The 18,838-nt window shown below is 35.3% G+C and overlaps 1 protein-coding gene across 18 annotated transcripts in view; it reads right to left on the bottom strand.

Annotated features, from left to right (window-relative positions):
- GPHN (gephyrin) overlaps positions 1-18,838 on the bottom strand; it is a 789,636-nt gene that overhangs the window by 233,000 nt on the left and 537,798 nt on the right. For 17 of the 18 annotated variants that reach the window (XM_021004811.2, XM_021004814.2, XM_021004816.2 and 14 more), the window contains one exon: positions 16,185-16,319. The exons of the other annotated variant lie outside the window; for it this stretch is intronic. In XM_021004811.2, the coding sequence (XP_020860470.1) occupies positions 16,185-16,319 (135 nt within the window). The remainder of the gene's footprint in view (positions 1-16,184; positions 16,320-18,838) is intronic. 18 annotated transcript variants of the gene reach the window in all.

The following is an 18,838-nucleotide window of genomic DNA, read 5'->3' as shown; positions in this document are numbered from 1 at the left end:
GGCATAGAAACTCCTCCTTTCCCCCCCTTCTTTAGTTGGTATTTTTCTCCCTTCTCTCCTCATCCTCTCTGACAGTTATCTGATGCTGCCCTCTAATCTAACCCCTCTACCTTTTCACATATCTCTGGGAATAGCCTGGGATGACAATTCTATAGGCTCAGATTTGCTATTGGTAGAGAAAGGTACTGTATTTGTCTTCTCCCATTCCTAACAACGCTCTGTCTTTCACTGTTACTAGCTTCAACCCTGATCTCCCAGATAACATTCCCTATCTCTTTACTTTTTATCCAAAGGCCCGATTCTGTTCTTCTCTCAAGAGTATTCACTCCAGCTCTTGTGGGTAAATGGCCAAAATAGCCTAAACCAGACTTTCGTCTTAAAATCCAAGACTAACCCCAACCGACTCCCCAGAAAATCCCCAAACTCAAAAACAAACAACAAAAACTACTATGGAAGCGTCAGATGATGTTCTTATCTGATATCTGCAGTGAGTAATGCCATTTCATAATATATATCATTTTGGACTATTAACTGGGGTTTAGAATCATCTCTCTACTAAGGCAATGGCTGGGCTGATTATTCAGAATGGGATCATGCACAGAATTTATAATTACAGAACTGGTTATTTCTAATGGGTTACCCTTCTACAACATACTAGTGAATTTAAAAACCATTTTTCTCATAAGAGATTTATTGAATCAAAGCCATTAAATTCTACTGACAGCTTTCATTCTAAATTATACTACTCCTTGTAGTTTTACAGTAGTTACTTCCCCGTGTTCCTAAAATGGGCAGAAAACTCCAGTGGACAACAACAACAATCAATATTTCATTTAGCAGAAACTGACATGACCTAAATGAGAATGTCTTTAAATGAAGACTGAGCATTTCTGGTGGATAATGCACCTGCAGGCATGAAATGTAAAATACTAAGGAAACGTGATGGTACTTACTCTATATGCAGTAGGAACATAATTAAGAAGGGAGAGCTAATGAGATGATCAAGTCTGATTTATTTGTATGAAAAAAACAATATCTAATGTTGAAGCTTTATATGATTTTGGATACATGACTGTTTTAGCAACTATCAGGTATGATCAAAATAGGATAATGTCAAATGCAACTTCCGCCTAAATTGTATGCAGATAAATTCACGAGGGACTTGAAATTGATCTATTTCTGTTACACATATAAATGGTTGGGAATCAATGGGCTGAGTTCTACACACTATGCATAAAAGTAGAGTGAAGAAAATCACTAGTTTTAATCAGGAGCCTCTGCTACTATTTACACATATCGTCTTTCCAATTCTAATAGGTCCTATGCATGGGAAAGCATCATATAAAAAATAAAATGTTTTCACTAAGAAAGAATGTAGATCTTTTAAAAAAAAGTGCCTCAAACTGAAGGAAAACATTTTTGCATTTTATATATTTTTTTAAATCAGAAGCTCTGTTAGACATGACCAATAATCATTTCTGGCTTGGTATATCCTGTCAGTAAGGTTGATTTTCCACATACCAAATTCCATTGGTAAAGACAGGTCTCAGAGCAGAAATTAGGCATTTCAAAATTTAAGTTGTGCTTAGCTTCTATGATGAGCATAAAGCTTTAAATATTCACTAACTTCCTAAGGGAAATATGGATATTATCATGAATAAGGTTTACAGTTTCTCTAATTATTATCTGGAAAGGCAGAGGGGAAATTTATCAGATGAAAAAGAAGCACAAATGAATATAAAATCTTGTTGCATATCAAATAGTAAAGCAACTTGTCCAAAACCTTCCTTACCACAAATCCATAATTAATGAGTAGAATATATATAGGATACAAGAGAATAACCGCAAAGCATAATTGAACTTTTGGGTAGAAACATCTTAAATTTTATCTTTGCTTATTAATCAAAATGAACATAAACAGCAGACAATAAAAGGTTTTCCAAAAGTAAATTAAAGGAATGAGATAGAAAATATCCAATCATTTTTTTTTTTTGGCCCAGATCTATAATTTCAGCAGAATAAGAATCTCCTGGTATGGAAACTACCTTTACCAATGTAGTTCAGCAACTTGTCTGTAATTTAAAGTCTTAAATATCTGACTGGGGCACTGAAAGGCTCAGTGACTTACAAGAGTCATACAGAGAGTATGAGTCAGAGATAGAACTTGAGCTCAGATCTTGTCTCTTAATAGAATGCAAGTTCCTTGAGGGCAGGGACTACTTCATTTTCATCTTTTAATCCCCAGTATCTAGCAAGAATATAGTACAAAGGTTCATAATGAAATCTCATTGATCATTAATTTCTGTCCTCAAAGCTGTCTCTTGTTCAGTCAATACAGTGAACTAGAATATTTCTATATGGAAGTAAAGCATGTATAATATGTAGGTTAGATTACAATCAGTCCCTAGTTCCAGAATCAAGAAACACAAAAATATTTTTTTAAACCATGTAATAAGCAAAATTAGGATGCCTTGCTTTGGAATATATATTAGAGACAGTGTCATTTAAGCAATAAAACCTTGATTTTCTATGAGTTAATCTTCAAAAAAATTTTTAATAGGTTGTATAAATTTTAAGGTCCAGAAATATTGTTATAACGTCAACAAAGAAACCCCTTAGTTTCAACCATTTAACTTAAAAACCTTTGTGCATGCACATTCTGGTTATTACTTATGTACTTTGAGTATAACATGCACAAAGTACATTCTTCAGCCACTCAATGTCCTGACATTCTACCATGTATAAGACCATACTTCTCTTCTTAAAGAAGCTATTATAATAGCTTAGGTGAAAAGCAATAAGGGCCAGAACTATGGTGGTAGACATTTTGGATGGAGAGAACAGGATGACTAAAAGAAATACAACAGGGTCAGAATCAGCCAGATTTTGTAAGAAATTATATATGAGTAGTAAGGGAGAAGGAATAATGAAGAACGATCCCAAAATTATGAACCTGGCTGACTGAGAGTATGGTGGCACTGTCAAAGAAATAGGGTATTTTGGAGGAAGAGAAGTTTTAGTGGTAAACATGATGAGTCATTAAATTGGAGGATGGTCTTTTTTTTTTCTTTTACATATCTTGGGCAGTTCATTCAATAGTTTACAGTATAAGGAGAATGTGGACAAAGTCACAGTTTCTGTTCCCAAAAAGAATAAACTTCCAGAGAGAAAAGTCATATGTGGCTACAGATGGTTCTCTAAATCTCACTAGTAATTTTGTAAAATCATGTTATTATCCAGAAGTGGCCATCATCACTATAGGAAAAACTCAAAATCTAATGCCATCCTGATGACAGGTTTGTAGTACTCCTGTTGTGCAGAACACACACAGAGAAAATATTTTTCTTTTCTTTCTTTTTTTTTCCAGAATGGCTCTATTATCCAAAGGTCAACAGTAAAAACCTACTGGGGGCTGCAATGCTATATTTAGTTTGAATAAGATATTAGATACTGGTAATTATATGTGTATATGCTTCACGCAAAATATTTAAATAGATGCAACTCTTAATGATGATGCAGACTTTGCTGCAATTATCCACTACTGGAGCTTAAATTTTCTTCCTAAGGGGGAATAGAAATTGCTTGCTATTTGGTTCATACATAAAAATCCTGCAACTAAATAGCTTTATTCTAACAATTAAGTCACAAGAAAGTATGTGGCACTTTTTTTTTAAGTTAAGCTTCATATACCTAAGAAGAAAGGGGGAATCTTGTTCAATGAATTGACCTAATTTTTTCATAAGGTTTATTTTCATAAGGTCTGGAAGGAATAAAGAATTAAATAGTGATTTTGGGTTTCCTGCTGTGGTCATTATTTTATACTTCAAGTCTTCTGGTTTTGTTTCTAATTTAGATGCTGATACTGTAATAAAAGAAAAATCATGGCTCATCTAAGCTGTGAATCAAGGAGATTTTGACACAGGATTTATCTGTAAGAAAATTCTCTTCAGGGAAATTTTTTTTAAGTGACTGCCACTGTTTTAGAACTTGAAACTACTCTTCTTGAAGAAAAGCTGATACTATGTGGCAGTTCTGGCTTAAATAGGCTATCATTTGAGGTACTGAACAAGAACAATGAAAAGCTTATGAACCTAAAAGATTCCTCAAGCACTTGAAAGCAAGGTCACTGAATATTATTCATCTTGTAGATTACCTTGGAAGGAATATCTAATGAAAAAGAAAGACAACTGCTCCATGCAACATCCCATATTGCGCTTTTTGGTAAAGCTCAGTAAGTAGATGTTTGCTGAGAACAAGGCCATACTATAGAGAATTCTCTATGGAAGATGATATATGGCCTCAGTGAAAGAAAGCAGTCTGTCTTTACCATCCGTGTAGCTGGCACAAGCCACAGATTTCCAAAAAGTTCTTTTTCTAGACAGTTTCTTCACAGGACAACAACGAGGAAGATAGAACTACTTCTGGAAGTGTTCCACCAACTTAGTTTGTTAGAAAGTTCTAGCTGTTTCTCTGGCATATAAATATGCCCATGGGGGCGGGCAAGGGTAACAGCGTTGAGCTGCTTAGGCTGTTCATTGCAGAGTACCTCACAGTTGTCATAATTCACTGCAAAGGAGCTGGAAATCGCTGGGCCTGGGGTGACTAAACAGCTGAGGTGGTTGTTGAGGGCGAACAGGAGAGAATCCTGACAGAGAGACTTCCCATTGCAGGTTGGGAGGATATCTGACAGATCTGGCTGTAATGCTTAGTAATCTCTCTCATGTGTGTGCACACAAGCTAGTGTGAACACCCGCGGGGTAAGAAGCAATGGGAATTAGGTGCTCTGAAATGAGGTGGGTCTGGAAGAGCGGGGGCACCAGGGCAGGGATCTCAGGGAGAGAGTCAGCATAACAGTATTGCGCTGTCTTACAGTGTTGGAGAAGAGGGAGACAGCAATTCCTCCTCTATTTCTTGGGAAGCAAAAACATTGAGAAAGGGGAAAAAGTGGGAGAATCTGGCATGGATCCAACTAGGTTGACTAAATCTCATTTTTAGGTTGTACAATGTTTTACAGACGTGATGCTATACCATAGACAGAAGAATATTTTTAAAGGTTTTTTTTTTGGTCTATAAAATTAACATGTGTTTGGGCAGACACATGTATTTATGGGCCTGATCTTGAATACACATTTACTAGTATGTTGGGGTCAACTTGGATTGGAAAGTACTTTTAAAATCTTTAGCAAGTTTCCAAAAGCTTAGAAAAAATGATCAGTTTTCTGAGTGTGTATATGTAGGAGTGGGAGCGACGCTGTGGCCGATGAAGCAGAGTCAACAGTGTCAATGAAAAGGAAAAAAAAAACCTTCATGAAATTCAAGACTTTGAATTATAGATTAGAGTGATCCTTTGGATTTGGAACTAAAATTTTATAAAAATGTATGCTATAAAATTTCAGCTTCCTTATTTTTCTTACCTAGGATTACGTTTCAAAATCATTTAATTGGGTAGAAGATTATATCAGGTTAATAAATTTCTGGATCATGATACAAATTTTTCTGTACAAGGAACTTCTCTTTGCCCAGTGACCAAGGGAAATAGATGAGATCACCAAATAAAAAGTATTAAAAAAAAAAAGAGCAATACAAAAGAGATCAAATACAGAAGTCCTCAGGAACATCTACATTTAGAGGGTGGGAGGATGTGAAACAAGTGAAGGAGGCCAAGAAGAAAGTCAGAGGCAGGAGAAGCAGGAAATTACAGTGTCATACTATGGAGAAGCGAAGAAGGAAAAAGAATGAAAATATATTGAATTAGGACATTATTAGTATCCTTTGAAAGAACAGTTTCAATAAAGCAATGGGAACAAAATCCAGGTTACGTGGGGTTGTATGAAGAAAAGTAAGAAGGCACAGACTACTTTATCTTTAGAATTTGGCAGTAAAAAGGAAAAGGGAAATAGAATAGTAGCTTTAGGTGGCATAAGGATCAAAGGTAACTTCTTTTTGGAAGTTAGGGGATAACATTACATATTTTTAGGAGGAAGTAGTGGTATCTTTTTTTATAAAAAGACTGAAAATGCATGAGGGAGGAAGAAGATTCTGAAGGAAGAAACATGATGGGATGGGATCACTGAGTCTTATATATTCATTCGAGAAGGCCAAGCAGGATCTCTATTTAGAAATACCGCTAGCAACTAGTTCGAATATATACTTGAAAGTAATAAAAATGGAATTTCTTTTAAAATATTTTCAAATTCCTTAGTCAAAATGAGCCTTTTCCTACCCAATCAGCCTGAAATAGAGAAATTTTATTGTAACATCTCATTTATTATTGCAACATCCTAATGAGATTGATTGATGTAGCAAGTAACCCTTTTTTAGAGATAAAAATAACTGACATTTTATCTAGTATTTTAAGGTTTACAAAGTCTTTTATAGAACATCTCATCTGATTCTCAAAAATGTACAATGAGGTACATACTACCATTATTATTGTCTCCTTTTTATGGATGTCTTATGTAATTTATTCCACTTAAGCTTCACAAAAGTTTTATGAGATAGGTAGTTCAGGTATTATTGTTTTCATTTTGCAGATGAGGAAAACAAAGCTCAGACAGGTTAAGTGACTTGTCCACAGTCACACACAGTCATACTAGTAGATATATAACACTTTAAGGTTTGCGATATGTTTTACAAATATTATTCTCATTTTCCTCCTCACAACAACCTTGGGAAGTTGATACTATTATCATCCCCATTTTAAAGGTGAGGAAGCTACGTCAAACAGAGGTTAGATGACTTGCCTGGGGTCACATAGCTAGGAAATTTCCAAGACCAAATCTGAACTGAGGTCTTCCTGACTCCAGGTCCAGTGCTCCAGCTACTGTGCCACCTCACTGCCAGAATTTCAAAGGACTGGAATCCAAACTTCACCGACTTCATGTCTAGTATTCTTTCTTCCATATCACAGCCTCTCTAGATGGAGAAACTAAGGCTCAAAAGATCATATGATTTGATAGCTTAATCTTTTGCAAAGTTGGAATAAACATCTGAACCTGTTTTCAGAATTCTCTATGTCTATTGCTGCCTAATTTGTATACAATCACAAGTTACATTGGTAGTCATGTGAAGGATGGAGAGAAAAGAGACTGGAATACGGTAATGAGTTAGGAAGTTATTATAATAGTACAGGTGAGAGATAATTAAACCCTAAGCTAGGATGGTGGCATTGTAAAGGAAAGGAGGATAAATATACAAAGGGATGGTTATACTCTTCATTTCACCATCACCATTAACTGCCATAATACAGAACTCTGGAATTCTTCTGACCATAGACTCTTATTATTCCATCTCTCTCTGGGCTTCACTCTTCTTATACTTTATTTCCTGTCCTTATCTTTCCCTCCATTCACTTCATCACTTAGTCATTTCCCAGTCTCAATTCATTTTCTTCCCTTTGAAATCTTGAGTGTCTAGTAAACCAGTTTAAATATACATTGTCCTGTGTTCCTGAATTCCTTCTCTCTTGTTCTGTCACTATTCATGCCTTACCAACCACAAATCCTGAGTTACCCTCTACATGTGTAAAGTGAAGAAAATCACACAACTGTGCAGGCAAGGTCCACTGGGCCTTCACTGCTCTGGGTCAATCCTTTTATTCTTTAGTAATTGATGCTATTTTATACCTCACAGTAGCTGTTCCTGAACTTCTTTCCTTATACCTCCTATACTATTCCTTCTTCCCCTTGTAACCCTCATGCCCCCAACAGAGGACCTCACATCTTACTTTACTAAGAAAGCAGAAGTCATTTATTGTGAGTTTCCATTTCTTCTTTATCCCCAAACCTCAAAATTCAACATCATTCTCCACTCTTCCCTTCTTTACTGTAGGCTCTGATGAAGTTGCCCTTCTCAAAAAAACCAGTCTCTTTAGTTGTGCCTTTGACTCCACTCCTTCCTGTTTCCTTTGAGTACATGTTGCTTTATTTCTAACCCCTCCAATCCATCTTTAATTTTCAGTCTTCCTGTCTATTGTCTATTTCCCTGCTGCCTAGAACATACCCAGATCTTTCTCTATTCTTAAAATATCTTCACTTAACATTAATATGCTTCTCAATGCATCTTTTTACAGCTCTTCTCTCTTTCACAGCTAGACTTTTAAAAAGACTAATAGTCTTTTCCTCCATTTCCTCTCCACCTACTCATTTCTTAATCCTTTGTATAATTTGGCTTCTGGCTTTACCTCTCAATTGAAATTGCTCTTCCCAAGGTTACCAATGATCCAAGGGTACCATAGCAATGGCTTCTCCTTAATTCTCATCTTTTGGGACTCCTCTGCAGCATTTGATACTCTTTCTTTTCTCAGCTTTTGTGATACTGCTCTCTCCACCTACCAGTCTAACCACTTTCTCAGTTTTCTTGGCTGGATTGTAATCAGTGTCTCCACAGCTAAGATTATTCCCTAAGGATTTCACCTGGGCCCACTTTTCCTCTCATTCTACATTCTCTCTCACGGTAATCTCATCAGTTCTCTCAAGTTCAACTGTCTTCTCCATGCAGATGACTTCCAGATCTATATATGCACCAGTACTATCACTCCCATGTTACAAGCTGTTTTCTGGACATCTTCATTTTGATATTTTCCAATCATTTAGAATTCAACACATCCAAAATAGAAAACATTCCTTTATTTCTAAAACTTCCTCTCCTCCAAACTTCCTTATTTTTGTTAAGGGCACCACCATCCTTCCAGGCACAAACTTGGCTTCATCCTTGCCTTTTCCCTTTCCCAAATATCCAATTAGTAATGAGATCTTGTTGATTCTATTTCTATAGTATCTCTCTCATATGTTTCCTTCGCTTCCACATATAGCCACCATTGTGGTTAGACCTCTATGACTTCTTCCACAGACTATTCCAAAATAAGACTATTCTTATTAGACTTTCAATTTCCACTTTCTCTCCTCTCCCATTCATTTTCTCCATAGTGGCCAAAATAATTTTTAAAAAGAATAATCCAATATTATTATTCTTCTGCCCAAGAACTCTCAATGGCTCCCTATTGCCTGTAGGATAAATGACAAATTCCTCAGGTTGGTACTTAAAACATTTCATAATCTAGTTGTAACCTTTCTTGTTACACATCATTCCCTTTTATTCAAGCTGAGTTCTAGACAAACCAGCTTAGCTGATATTTCCAGAAACTGCCATTCCATCTTTTGCCTCAATACCTTTGTAGATTCAAGGTTTAGCTCTTGTATTAACTTATACATAAAAATACTTCCTGATTCCCCGAGTTGTCAGAGCTTTCTTCCTTTTCATATAAACATCTGTCCACATGTTGCATTTCTCAGTAAAATGCATGACTCTTAAAGGTTGTGATTGGGTTTACTTTTGTCTCATATACCCAATGCCTAGCACTGAGGCTTGCACATAGTAGACTGGATGTAAGAAAAGTTGCTGGACTAGAATCAATAGGCCTTGGCAATTGATGAGTATAAACAGCTTTTCCTAGAATTAAATTGAATAGAGGCCTAGGATCACAGCTTTTAAGGATGGCAGCCTTAAGAGAAGGGCCTAAAATTTTGTTTTAAAGGATAGCAGAGAGCTAAGCATGTTTGCAGGCTGAAGGAAGGAACTTGTAGGATTAAGACCTGAATTAATTCCTATCTCTCAGTAGTCTCAGCCTCTAGAACTCAGAACCTGGTTAGAGGATACACATTTCAGGGACTGGGCAGACCCTTTCCATGAACTATGCCATGCTGGGTTCTTAGCTTCCATCCAGAGTTTGAGCTGGAATTTTCTCTATGAATATTCTGAGATACGGTGATGACTTGGGAATAGGTGGGAGAGGTGAATTCCTGCAATGGTGACAGTTTGTCTTCACAGGGCTATTTCCTAAGAACAGTGGTGATATAGCAGATAAAAGGAGACTCTAGGGAGAAACAATTGTGGCTCCCCTTGTTATAAGGAACACCCTGTTGAGCTCAGCAGCAGCCTCTAAGACTATTTCAGGGGATAATCAAATCCATACATGAATGTGGGAAAGAAGGAAAGACAACAGCACAAGAAAGTTTTTCTATATGCTGCAATGCAATATCAGGTAGGCACCTGTGAGTCACAGTGAGAACCAATAGCCCTTGGTAAAGGCCACAATGTACTCACTCTGGTATTCCAACAACAAGTATGGAGAAATAGAGTTTTCTGGGTCATTACTTCAGCTCTGGATCCTGGAATTTCCATTCTCAATTCAATCAATCATTCATTAAGTACCTATTCTTTGCCTAGTAGTAATATAGGTTCCACGACAAATATTAGGCCAACCAAATAAAATATTTTCAATCTTTTTCTCATTATTATAAAATAATTATGAAGCCTTCAACATTTTTAATACTTTTGTCATGATGACATATTTCAAATGTCTTTGGGTGAGTCCTTTCTTAATTCTACATCAAATGAGATAATAAATATGAAGAGCTTTGCAAACTCAGAAGCACTAGAATAATGCTATTATCGTTGTTATTATTATTCCAACCTTATCTATCTTTTACATTTTGGTTTTTGATCTGAGACCTCAAGGATTCAAGTTCATATCACAGTTAATCTCTTTATGAGTCCAAGACCATTGCAAATTTGCATCCTTGCAGTTTCTTTCAGTGACACTAATGAATTTGCACATAGAGGGTCTATAATCTCCCCACCTCAGCTCATTCCCAGTTATTTCCCAAGCATCCTTTAATATGTTAAGGTCTATATTTTTACATTAGTGACTAGAAGAAGCAAATGAAGATCAATGTACACAATAATACAGCTCAATGAGTTACTTTTTGGTATAGCAGAAAAGTATTAACTGAGAATATCTTCTAGGCCTCAGAAGAGTACTTAGTTGAGTACTATGAGCTTCCATGGTATAATAAGTAGGAAATTTATATGTATTTGAAACTTTCATATAGCAAATAGTTCTTTGTATACATATACTGCCAAATACTTATGCAATCTTACACATTGAGATTCGTGGTACTTCAAACTAATGTGGAATGTTAGCAGAAATGTAGCCTTGCCTTTACAGCTAAAAATTTTAGTGCTTTGCATAACTTGTTCTTCACTATTTACCAGTTTATGATTTCATGTTGGTTCCTTAAAGGAGATAAATGCTAATTTTAATGAGTAGCTTTTAATTGACCACTGTACCAATAAGCATGAAAACAGAAACATTCCTTTTCATCTGTATTGTCTCTGCATGCAGCCCTACTTTGTACTGGAGTGTGGCACAGTAGAAAGATTTCTGACTCCACAGTCAAAAGACCTAGGCTACATGGCTTCTGAGATCCTTTTTAGTTTAGATCTATGTTTCTATATGATAGATGGCTACTTTGCTGTTATTTTCTGAATTAGCGCTTAGAAAAATGAATTGACAATCCTAAATAAAATGGGGTATTTGTGTAAGGAAAAATGGCCTTATTCCTTTTCATGCTGAACCTGCCCTTTATCTTAAAGTATTTCCCACAGATCACTGCTTAAATAAAACTGAAGAAATAAACCTTTAGCATGAAAATAGAATAGAAATAAAAGCAAATTCAAAATTATTATGGATGATTGTTGTGGAGTTAAAAATTAACCATTCTAGGGGCAGCTAGATGGTGCAGTGGATAGAGCACTGGCCCTGAAGTCAGGAGGACCTGAGTTCAAATCTGGCCTCAGACACATAATATTTCCTAGCTGTGTAACTGGGCAAGTCACTTAACCCCAATTGCCTCACCAAAAAATTAAAAAAAAACAAAAAAAATAAAAATTAACCATTCTAGGTAAATACAATTGCAGTGACTGTGATATAAACTGACTCCTATATCAAATCTAAACTTTAGTCATTCACAATTTCTTTTGAATATATGAATAAAAGAAGTGACTAAATAATTGGGCTGTCTTAGGCTGTTTTATTTTAGGAGGGGCTGATAATGTTTTCTTTAAGGGTAATTTCTGAAGTATAGTTTGCTTAGTAACAGATAATATTTGAGTATACCAGAGAATTTAATGCCCCCTGTTAACTCATAGTGATGGTTTCTGGATAATATTCTGAGGCTTTATTCCTCACTAAGTGGGTGATATACAAATAACTTTGAAGATTATTATCAAGGATATGAATTAAGAATGATATTCACTAACAATGGCTGCTTTTTAGGAAGTCTTTCGGCATAGTTGATAACTGGCAAGAATACAGAGAAATTTATATTAGCACTGGTTGCCTAGCCAAGTCTGACTTAATGGGTTCAAAATCTAATTTCAGATGTCTAACTTTTTAAATTTTTATTTGAAACTAAAGAGTTTATGGCTTTTCCTGTGGAAAAAGCTTTAAATTTGAATGCGAACAATATATTTATGGGTCTCACAAATTAGGGCAACCTTAGTGACAGCTTCTTTTGGAATACTTCAAATTATGGATTATTATTTTGGGCTTTTTCTTCACCAAGACAGAAAGCACTGTGGTACCTAATTTTTATGATTTCTGAATTGGCTCTTTCAACAGCAAATTTTTTTAAAAAGATGACTCTTGGAGAGTGAGAAGATTGATGGATCGAAATCCCATGAGCTAATGGACTTAATATTGTAATAAGATAAAGAAAAATGTGCTACATTTCATGTAACCATTGGCTGAGAAAATGTAACAATCTTATCACCTATGGTAGAGAAAGGATCTTAAATCTAGAGTCAACAAATCATAGTAGGTAAAATTTCGTATAAGAATCATCTTAACTTTTTTCTCAATGGTGCTATTTGATGCATACTTTCTGTTTCTTATTTTGTCTACATAAAATAAGCTTTGTACTTAGGAATCCAAACGGTTTGGAATTGAAGAAAAATTAACACAGAAAAATAACCACATAACATTATTTCTCTACTTTCTCAACATGTGTAGAACACATTCATTCAAAAATCAATTTTTAATTTGTCATTAAACAGAAAAGATTGAATATAATTACAATGCCTTCATAATAAGGAGCTTAGATGACAGCTCACAAAACACAGGTGTAAATACAATTCAAGCAGTAATTGTAATTCAGGGGACCCATGAAAGAAAGAACTCCTTCCTTGTTAGAGATAAAATTCTATTACAAAAGGATTTAAGAAAGCTTTCTGAAATTTTCCTTGGGGGCCCATGGAAAAATCTTTCATAGGCTTCCTTTAAGAGACCATATTTGGTTTCATATTAAAAATGTGGATTTAAGGCACAAATGCCATTGCAATATTTCTCCTTCAATATTTAAATTGGTTGTCCTTCACAATACCCATGTAAAAGCAATCCACTTTCTAAACAAGGACCCTGAAATACGAGACGGTAACTTGCTTAAGAATCACCAGGCAAATCAATAACAGAGCCTGGCGTTGATGAACATTAATAAATGCTTGTTGATTGACTGATTAAACTCTGTTACATGTTGGAGTATATTTAAACTGATAGCTGCATCTAATGAAACCATAGATGACACTGTCTCAGAAGTCCAGTACCAAGAGTATCACATGAAATAGAAAAACTAGTACTCACATAATTTGGTGAATAAGATGCCAAGAATCTCATGTACCTAAAAAATGTAGGATGTGGCCTGGTATATATAATAATTATAGTTGGTTAGGTATAATTCAGTGGATTTTTATGGCTTTTCTCTACTGCATTTCCTGCTGTTTAAAAGCACAAGGGTATATGACAATGCATTATGTTCATTCTTATTCAATTATCGGGTGAGGAAGAGCTCATATACAGTATGTTTTATATCCTATACACAAAACAAATTCCCTAATGAAGGTCAGGAGGGTAAAAACTGAAGACCGGTCAAACATATGTGGAAAATTCTACAATGGTTTTCATTTATCTCTATTTAACAGTATCCTGAAACCACTATACACAGTACAGAATGCACATATATTATATATGTGTATGTATATATGTATATATATTATGTTTCTAACTTAACATTACGAACTAAGATGAAATTTTTAAAAAATGTTAAATGCCTGTATATCAAAATAATAAAAGCTAAATCAGACATATGAAGATATTATTATAATCAATGGACAAGAATGATTTTGGAAAACTGTCTCATAGGAGCTTTTTTATGTGCATATATACACACATACATGTACATATACATCCTTTTGAATGTCTGAACTACAAAAAAAGGGAAGAAAATTATAGAATAAGAAAGGAAACATAATAGTATCTTGCCTTCTGGGAGCTTTATTGGTTATTTGAGTCATTAAGACTTCTTCTTTAGTCTTTCCACATTTCCTCTAATTCTACCAGCATTTCAATTATCTTTCCAATAGGAGCAATAGCCCTATATTCCTTACTGGGTAACATCTATGTTACATGTTTATTTGTAGAAAAACTTTACGTTTTAGTTTTTATGCATAAAACCTTTTGTTTCATGAAGACATTGTTATCATTTATACCTGTATAGAGGCTGTTTTAATTAGAACACATTTTACTTAAAAATTGTTAAAGCTTCTTATGGAGCATTTTAGTATCTGTGAAAGCTTTTGTTCAACACTGTAAAGTGAACCTGACCTCATGTTTTAATTACTTCCCAAATTCAATTTGCACAGTTGGAATGATATCCCAATAGGCTATGGATACTTTTGTTTCAAAGCAGAGTTGTAAATTACATTTGTGTGTGTGTGCCTGGGACAACTGGCTTCCCTGAGGTTTATCTGTAGGGAAGAGTAAGCTCCCCCTAGAACACTAGTAGGGTGGGGGAGGGGGGAAGAAGTGGGGAGGGGTTGTTTGCTGAGGGAATAAAGTATGCCCAAGGTGACTAATTTCCTGCTCTGGGGCAAAGCCCTAGTTACTCTATGCTAGTTATGGTTCTGTTTTGAAATAATTTAATTGATATGAGATGAGGATTTTCATTAAATTATATTTTTAAAGGTGCATGTTTTCATTCAGTTTGAAATGCATTAGATTATCATCCAAATAAATATTTGCTGATTGATTACTGACTGATCTGACTAGCACAAACACATTTAACACCATACCTAAAGATGCATCTACTACTTTTATTCACTATTGAGCCTTCTTATTAAAATTCTGAGATCTCAATTTTCTAAAGGCATCAGTTAATTTCAACTAATTATAGAACAAACTAAACACAAAGCTATACAACATTCATTATATATGAAGAAAACACCGCTAAGAAATTGTACTGTGGGACATAAAACCAGCTAAAAATGCCCACACACGTTTCTGATCTATTCTAGTCAAATCCAGAATTGGCATTCATAATGCTGACAAAAATATTGGAGTTGAGAAAGACAGTTGAACAGATCCCTGCGGGTTAATTCAATTTGCTGACAGAAAAAAAGTCACAGTATGAAAAAAGGACTGTCAGACTCTTGCAATCATCTTAGCAAGCCAACTAATCTATAACCATCATAATCAATTAAATAAGAAAGAACGTTACTTTCAGCCATTCGCTACCAGTCTGTTTAACATGTCCAGATCAGGTACATCCAACAAAGAGCTTAATGCTGATGCAGATCTTTAAAGCACATACTGATGCTAGGGAAGAAACTTTTAGGAGGAAGCAGTCATGGGCATTACTATGCTAGGTAGTCTATTCACCACATTTGCTAAAACATGAAATAGGCATATTAACAGAGTTTATATATTTTCTTATGACTATAGGATTGATTGTAATACAAATACTGAATAATAACCATCCCACCCCAAAGGTTGGCATTAAAACTTTCTTTCTAGTCAATTTAGACTTGTTTCCAAATATCAGGCAGCAACATTCCAAGTTGAATATGTTTGAAAGAAATTGGAATGATACTAAAGCAGGGAGCTACCCCAGCCTAGACCAGAAATGTGAATAGACTTGTTTTGTGAATGTACATATAGTCTGTTATCCATTGGCTAAGAATATCTTCACCCTCTAGGTGAAGACAGAATTTCACATCTGCATTAGTAACAGTATATTATATAAGGTGATGTTCATTAATCATGTCTAAAAGCTAGGAACCATAGAAGTGACATTCCTAGTTGTGACACAGAAGTGCAGATTTCCCATGATGTTTCTGTTTTCCTATTACTTTTTCATAATTATAATTTGTGGAATAAGGTATGGGATTCAGCTTTCATTTCTCATAGTATAATTGTACATGTAAGCCAACCTTGGTCAATTGAAAGGAAGTATGAGTCATCACACAATTACATGTTGGAGATGTGCCAGATGCAAAGGCACTGTGCTTACTTTTGGTGTTGGGCAGGAAGCTGTGGAAAGGCGAGATGTAGCCTGGGCACGAGGAGATTCTGAAGGGGTAGTGCTGAGGGAGGCGGTATCTCGTGGGAGCACCTGAACACCACGGGAAATGATGGAATCTGGAATCTGAGCAAGACAGTCAGATATGATTAATAACTTGAAAGTACCTATGATTAAAACAACTATTAACATAGAAAATCTATGCCCAAACCCAATTTTAGATCCTTATAATGTATAATTCATTCTACTTTCACAGCCTAAGTGTTATCTGTTGGTAATAATAATAAAAATCCAATAATGTGGAATATGGTTTAAAGCCAACCTTGATAGATGAAAAAAAAAACTTGAAGTTTGAAAAAAAAAGCACTTACCAAAACAATATTCACTAGTTTTTCTCAAACTTACCAGTACAACAGAGACTGATAAAAATTTGCAAAATTATTTGAGAACTAGAACAATATCTCTAAGATACTGGGCCTATAATAGGGTCAGGAATGATTGCTACTGACTGAACTTGCTAACTTTCAGCTTCTATATAAGACAGCCCACAAGGTAAAAATTACATTACGCAAACACACATAACTAACTTCTAGTATGAAGAGAAAATCAAAGTATCCCCTGAGTGGAAGTTTGAGGAAATTAGTCATAGATCTACATAGATCTACAGCTGTGGGCAGCAGCATGGTGCGGTTGAATGAGTACTGAGTTTGGGGAGAGATAAACAAGGCTCAGATTTCAGCTCTGCCACTTGTTATGTGACCTTGAGGAAACTGGTTAAGTTTTCTGAGCCTTGGTTTTCTCATCTGCAAGTAGAGGGGACTGGATGATTTCTATATTTCTTTCTAACTTGAAATCTATGATGTACAACACTTCATAAACGTGGGCATTGCTGAAGAGATACAACATCCACATGTGTAGAAGCAAAATTTGACTTGTCCCTATGAGGCTTCTGCCTTAATCTTGACTGAAACATAAATTTATACCACAACTAATTAAATCCTGCATTAAATCCTGTATTGTACAACTTTATTGCATAAAGCCACAAAATCTGCTGAGGCAACAATAGGAATAAAGTAGCATACAATGTAATTACAACAAACTACAGTGTCTTTCAGATATGCGCCAAAACCAGTGACACAGGAGGAAAAGAACCCCTAAAGGAACTGAGAAGAAGCATTTAAAAGAATGCAGGAACACAACTAAATGAGTAATATGTTAAAACAGGGGGAGGAGGAATTTTCTAAAGAAAAATTGCAAAAAGTCCAATATTTATCAAACAAGTATGTAGGAATTTATGAGTTGTTTGATGTTACGAAAAAAATCTGGAGACACAGTAGCGTTATTTTCAGTATGTCATTGGTTATCATGGCATCTTACATTTATTCATATTCCTTTCAAGTTTTTTGCGACCACAGAAGAATCACAACTTCAACATTCTTTTCCTGGATCAATGATGAGAATAAGTATCACGCTTCAACTTTATGTGACTGTAACTTGCAAGATGCATTTGTTTTCCATAAGGACTAGGAAGCTGGATGTATGGAAATCATATCTCTTTTACAACAATAATTATCCTCTTTCATAAGAAAGAGAAATCAAGGTCCCAAATTCTATTTATTAAATTCAACTTGCAACTTACACTGATTGTTCCCATATTCTTTATAGGATCATAGATTTAGAACTGAAACAATTCTCAGAGGTGACCTAGCTCAATGCCTTCATTTTAGAGATGACAAAATGGAGGCCCAGGAATGTTAAGCTGCTTATAGAGAACAATATTCGTAGTTTGTACTTTTTTGCTTTTCTAATTTCACTCAAAACAAGGAAAAAGACATTTTGGATTTCTAGTCACAAACCAGTAGAAAGAAAACTAGGTTGAGAAGTAAGAGACCTAGATCCCCACTCTACCTGGAGCTGAGTAGCTCACTGTATAAATGGGATATTCATATCTATTCTGAGAGGCAGATGGCATAGTGGAAAAAGAGCTGGCTTCAGGGCCAGAAAACCTGCATTATCCGGGCTTTGTAACCCAGGTCAAGCTGCTTAATGTCTTAGTGTTTCACAAAATCTTCTCAAACTCTATGTTTCAGAGAAGGCACCAACCTGAATTGGTAGAAGGAACTACAGTGCTAGTCCCTATCTCCTAATATTTATTGTATCTACCTCACAGAGATGTTACGACACTAAAACAAAAGAGTTGAAAACGCTTTAAAAAAATGAGAACATTGTTCAAAGGTTAGCTATTGTTATTAATTCTCCAGATACTATTTAGAATATACTTTTTGTTTATAAGAATAATACATTTGGAATCATGTTAGAGCATAATTCATTACTGACATAAGTTCTATATGAGGACCCTACCACAATGTACTGTTTAAAAGGACAAGTAACTCAGGGCTATAGGCCCACAGCCTAAAGAGTCACAGGGAATGGACTACCACGTCACTGTTCCAGTGAGTCTTTAGTATATGGAAATACTTTTAGAAGAATTTGATTAGTTTCCATCACAAAGCTATTTGTTAGGGGTTTGTAGTAGTGCTACAATTTTCCTACTGGTTTTAGGAAGCTTAGCTGTTCTGACTTGCAAACTTTATACAAATATAGTACTTTTAATTTGCATCTTTTATACAAATATAGTCACTATA

Source organism: Phascolarctos cinereus, unplaced genomic scaffold (assembly GCF_003287225.1).
Source record: "Phascolarctos cinereus isolate Bilbo 61053 unplaced genomic scaffold, phaCin_HiC Scaffold_3;HRSCAF=262, whole genome shotgun sequence".
NCBI classification, from domain to species: domain Eukaryota; kingdom Metazoa; phylum Chordata; class Mammalia; order Diprotodontia; family Phascolarctidae; genus Phascolarctos; species Phascolarctos cinereus.
This window is presented reverse-complemented; position numbering and strand designations above follow the sequence as displayed.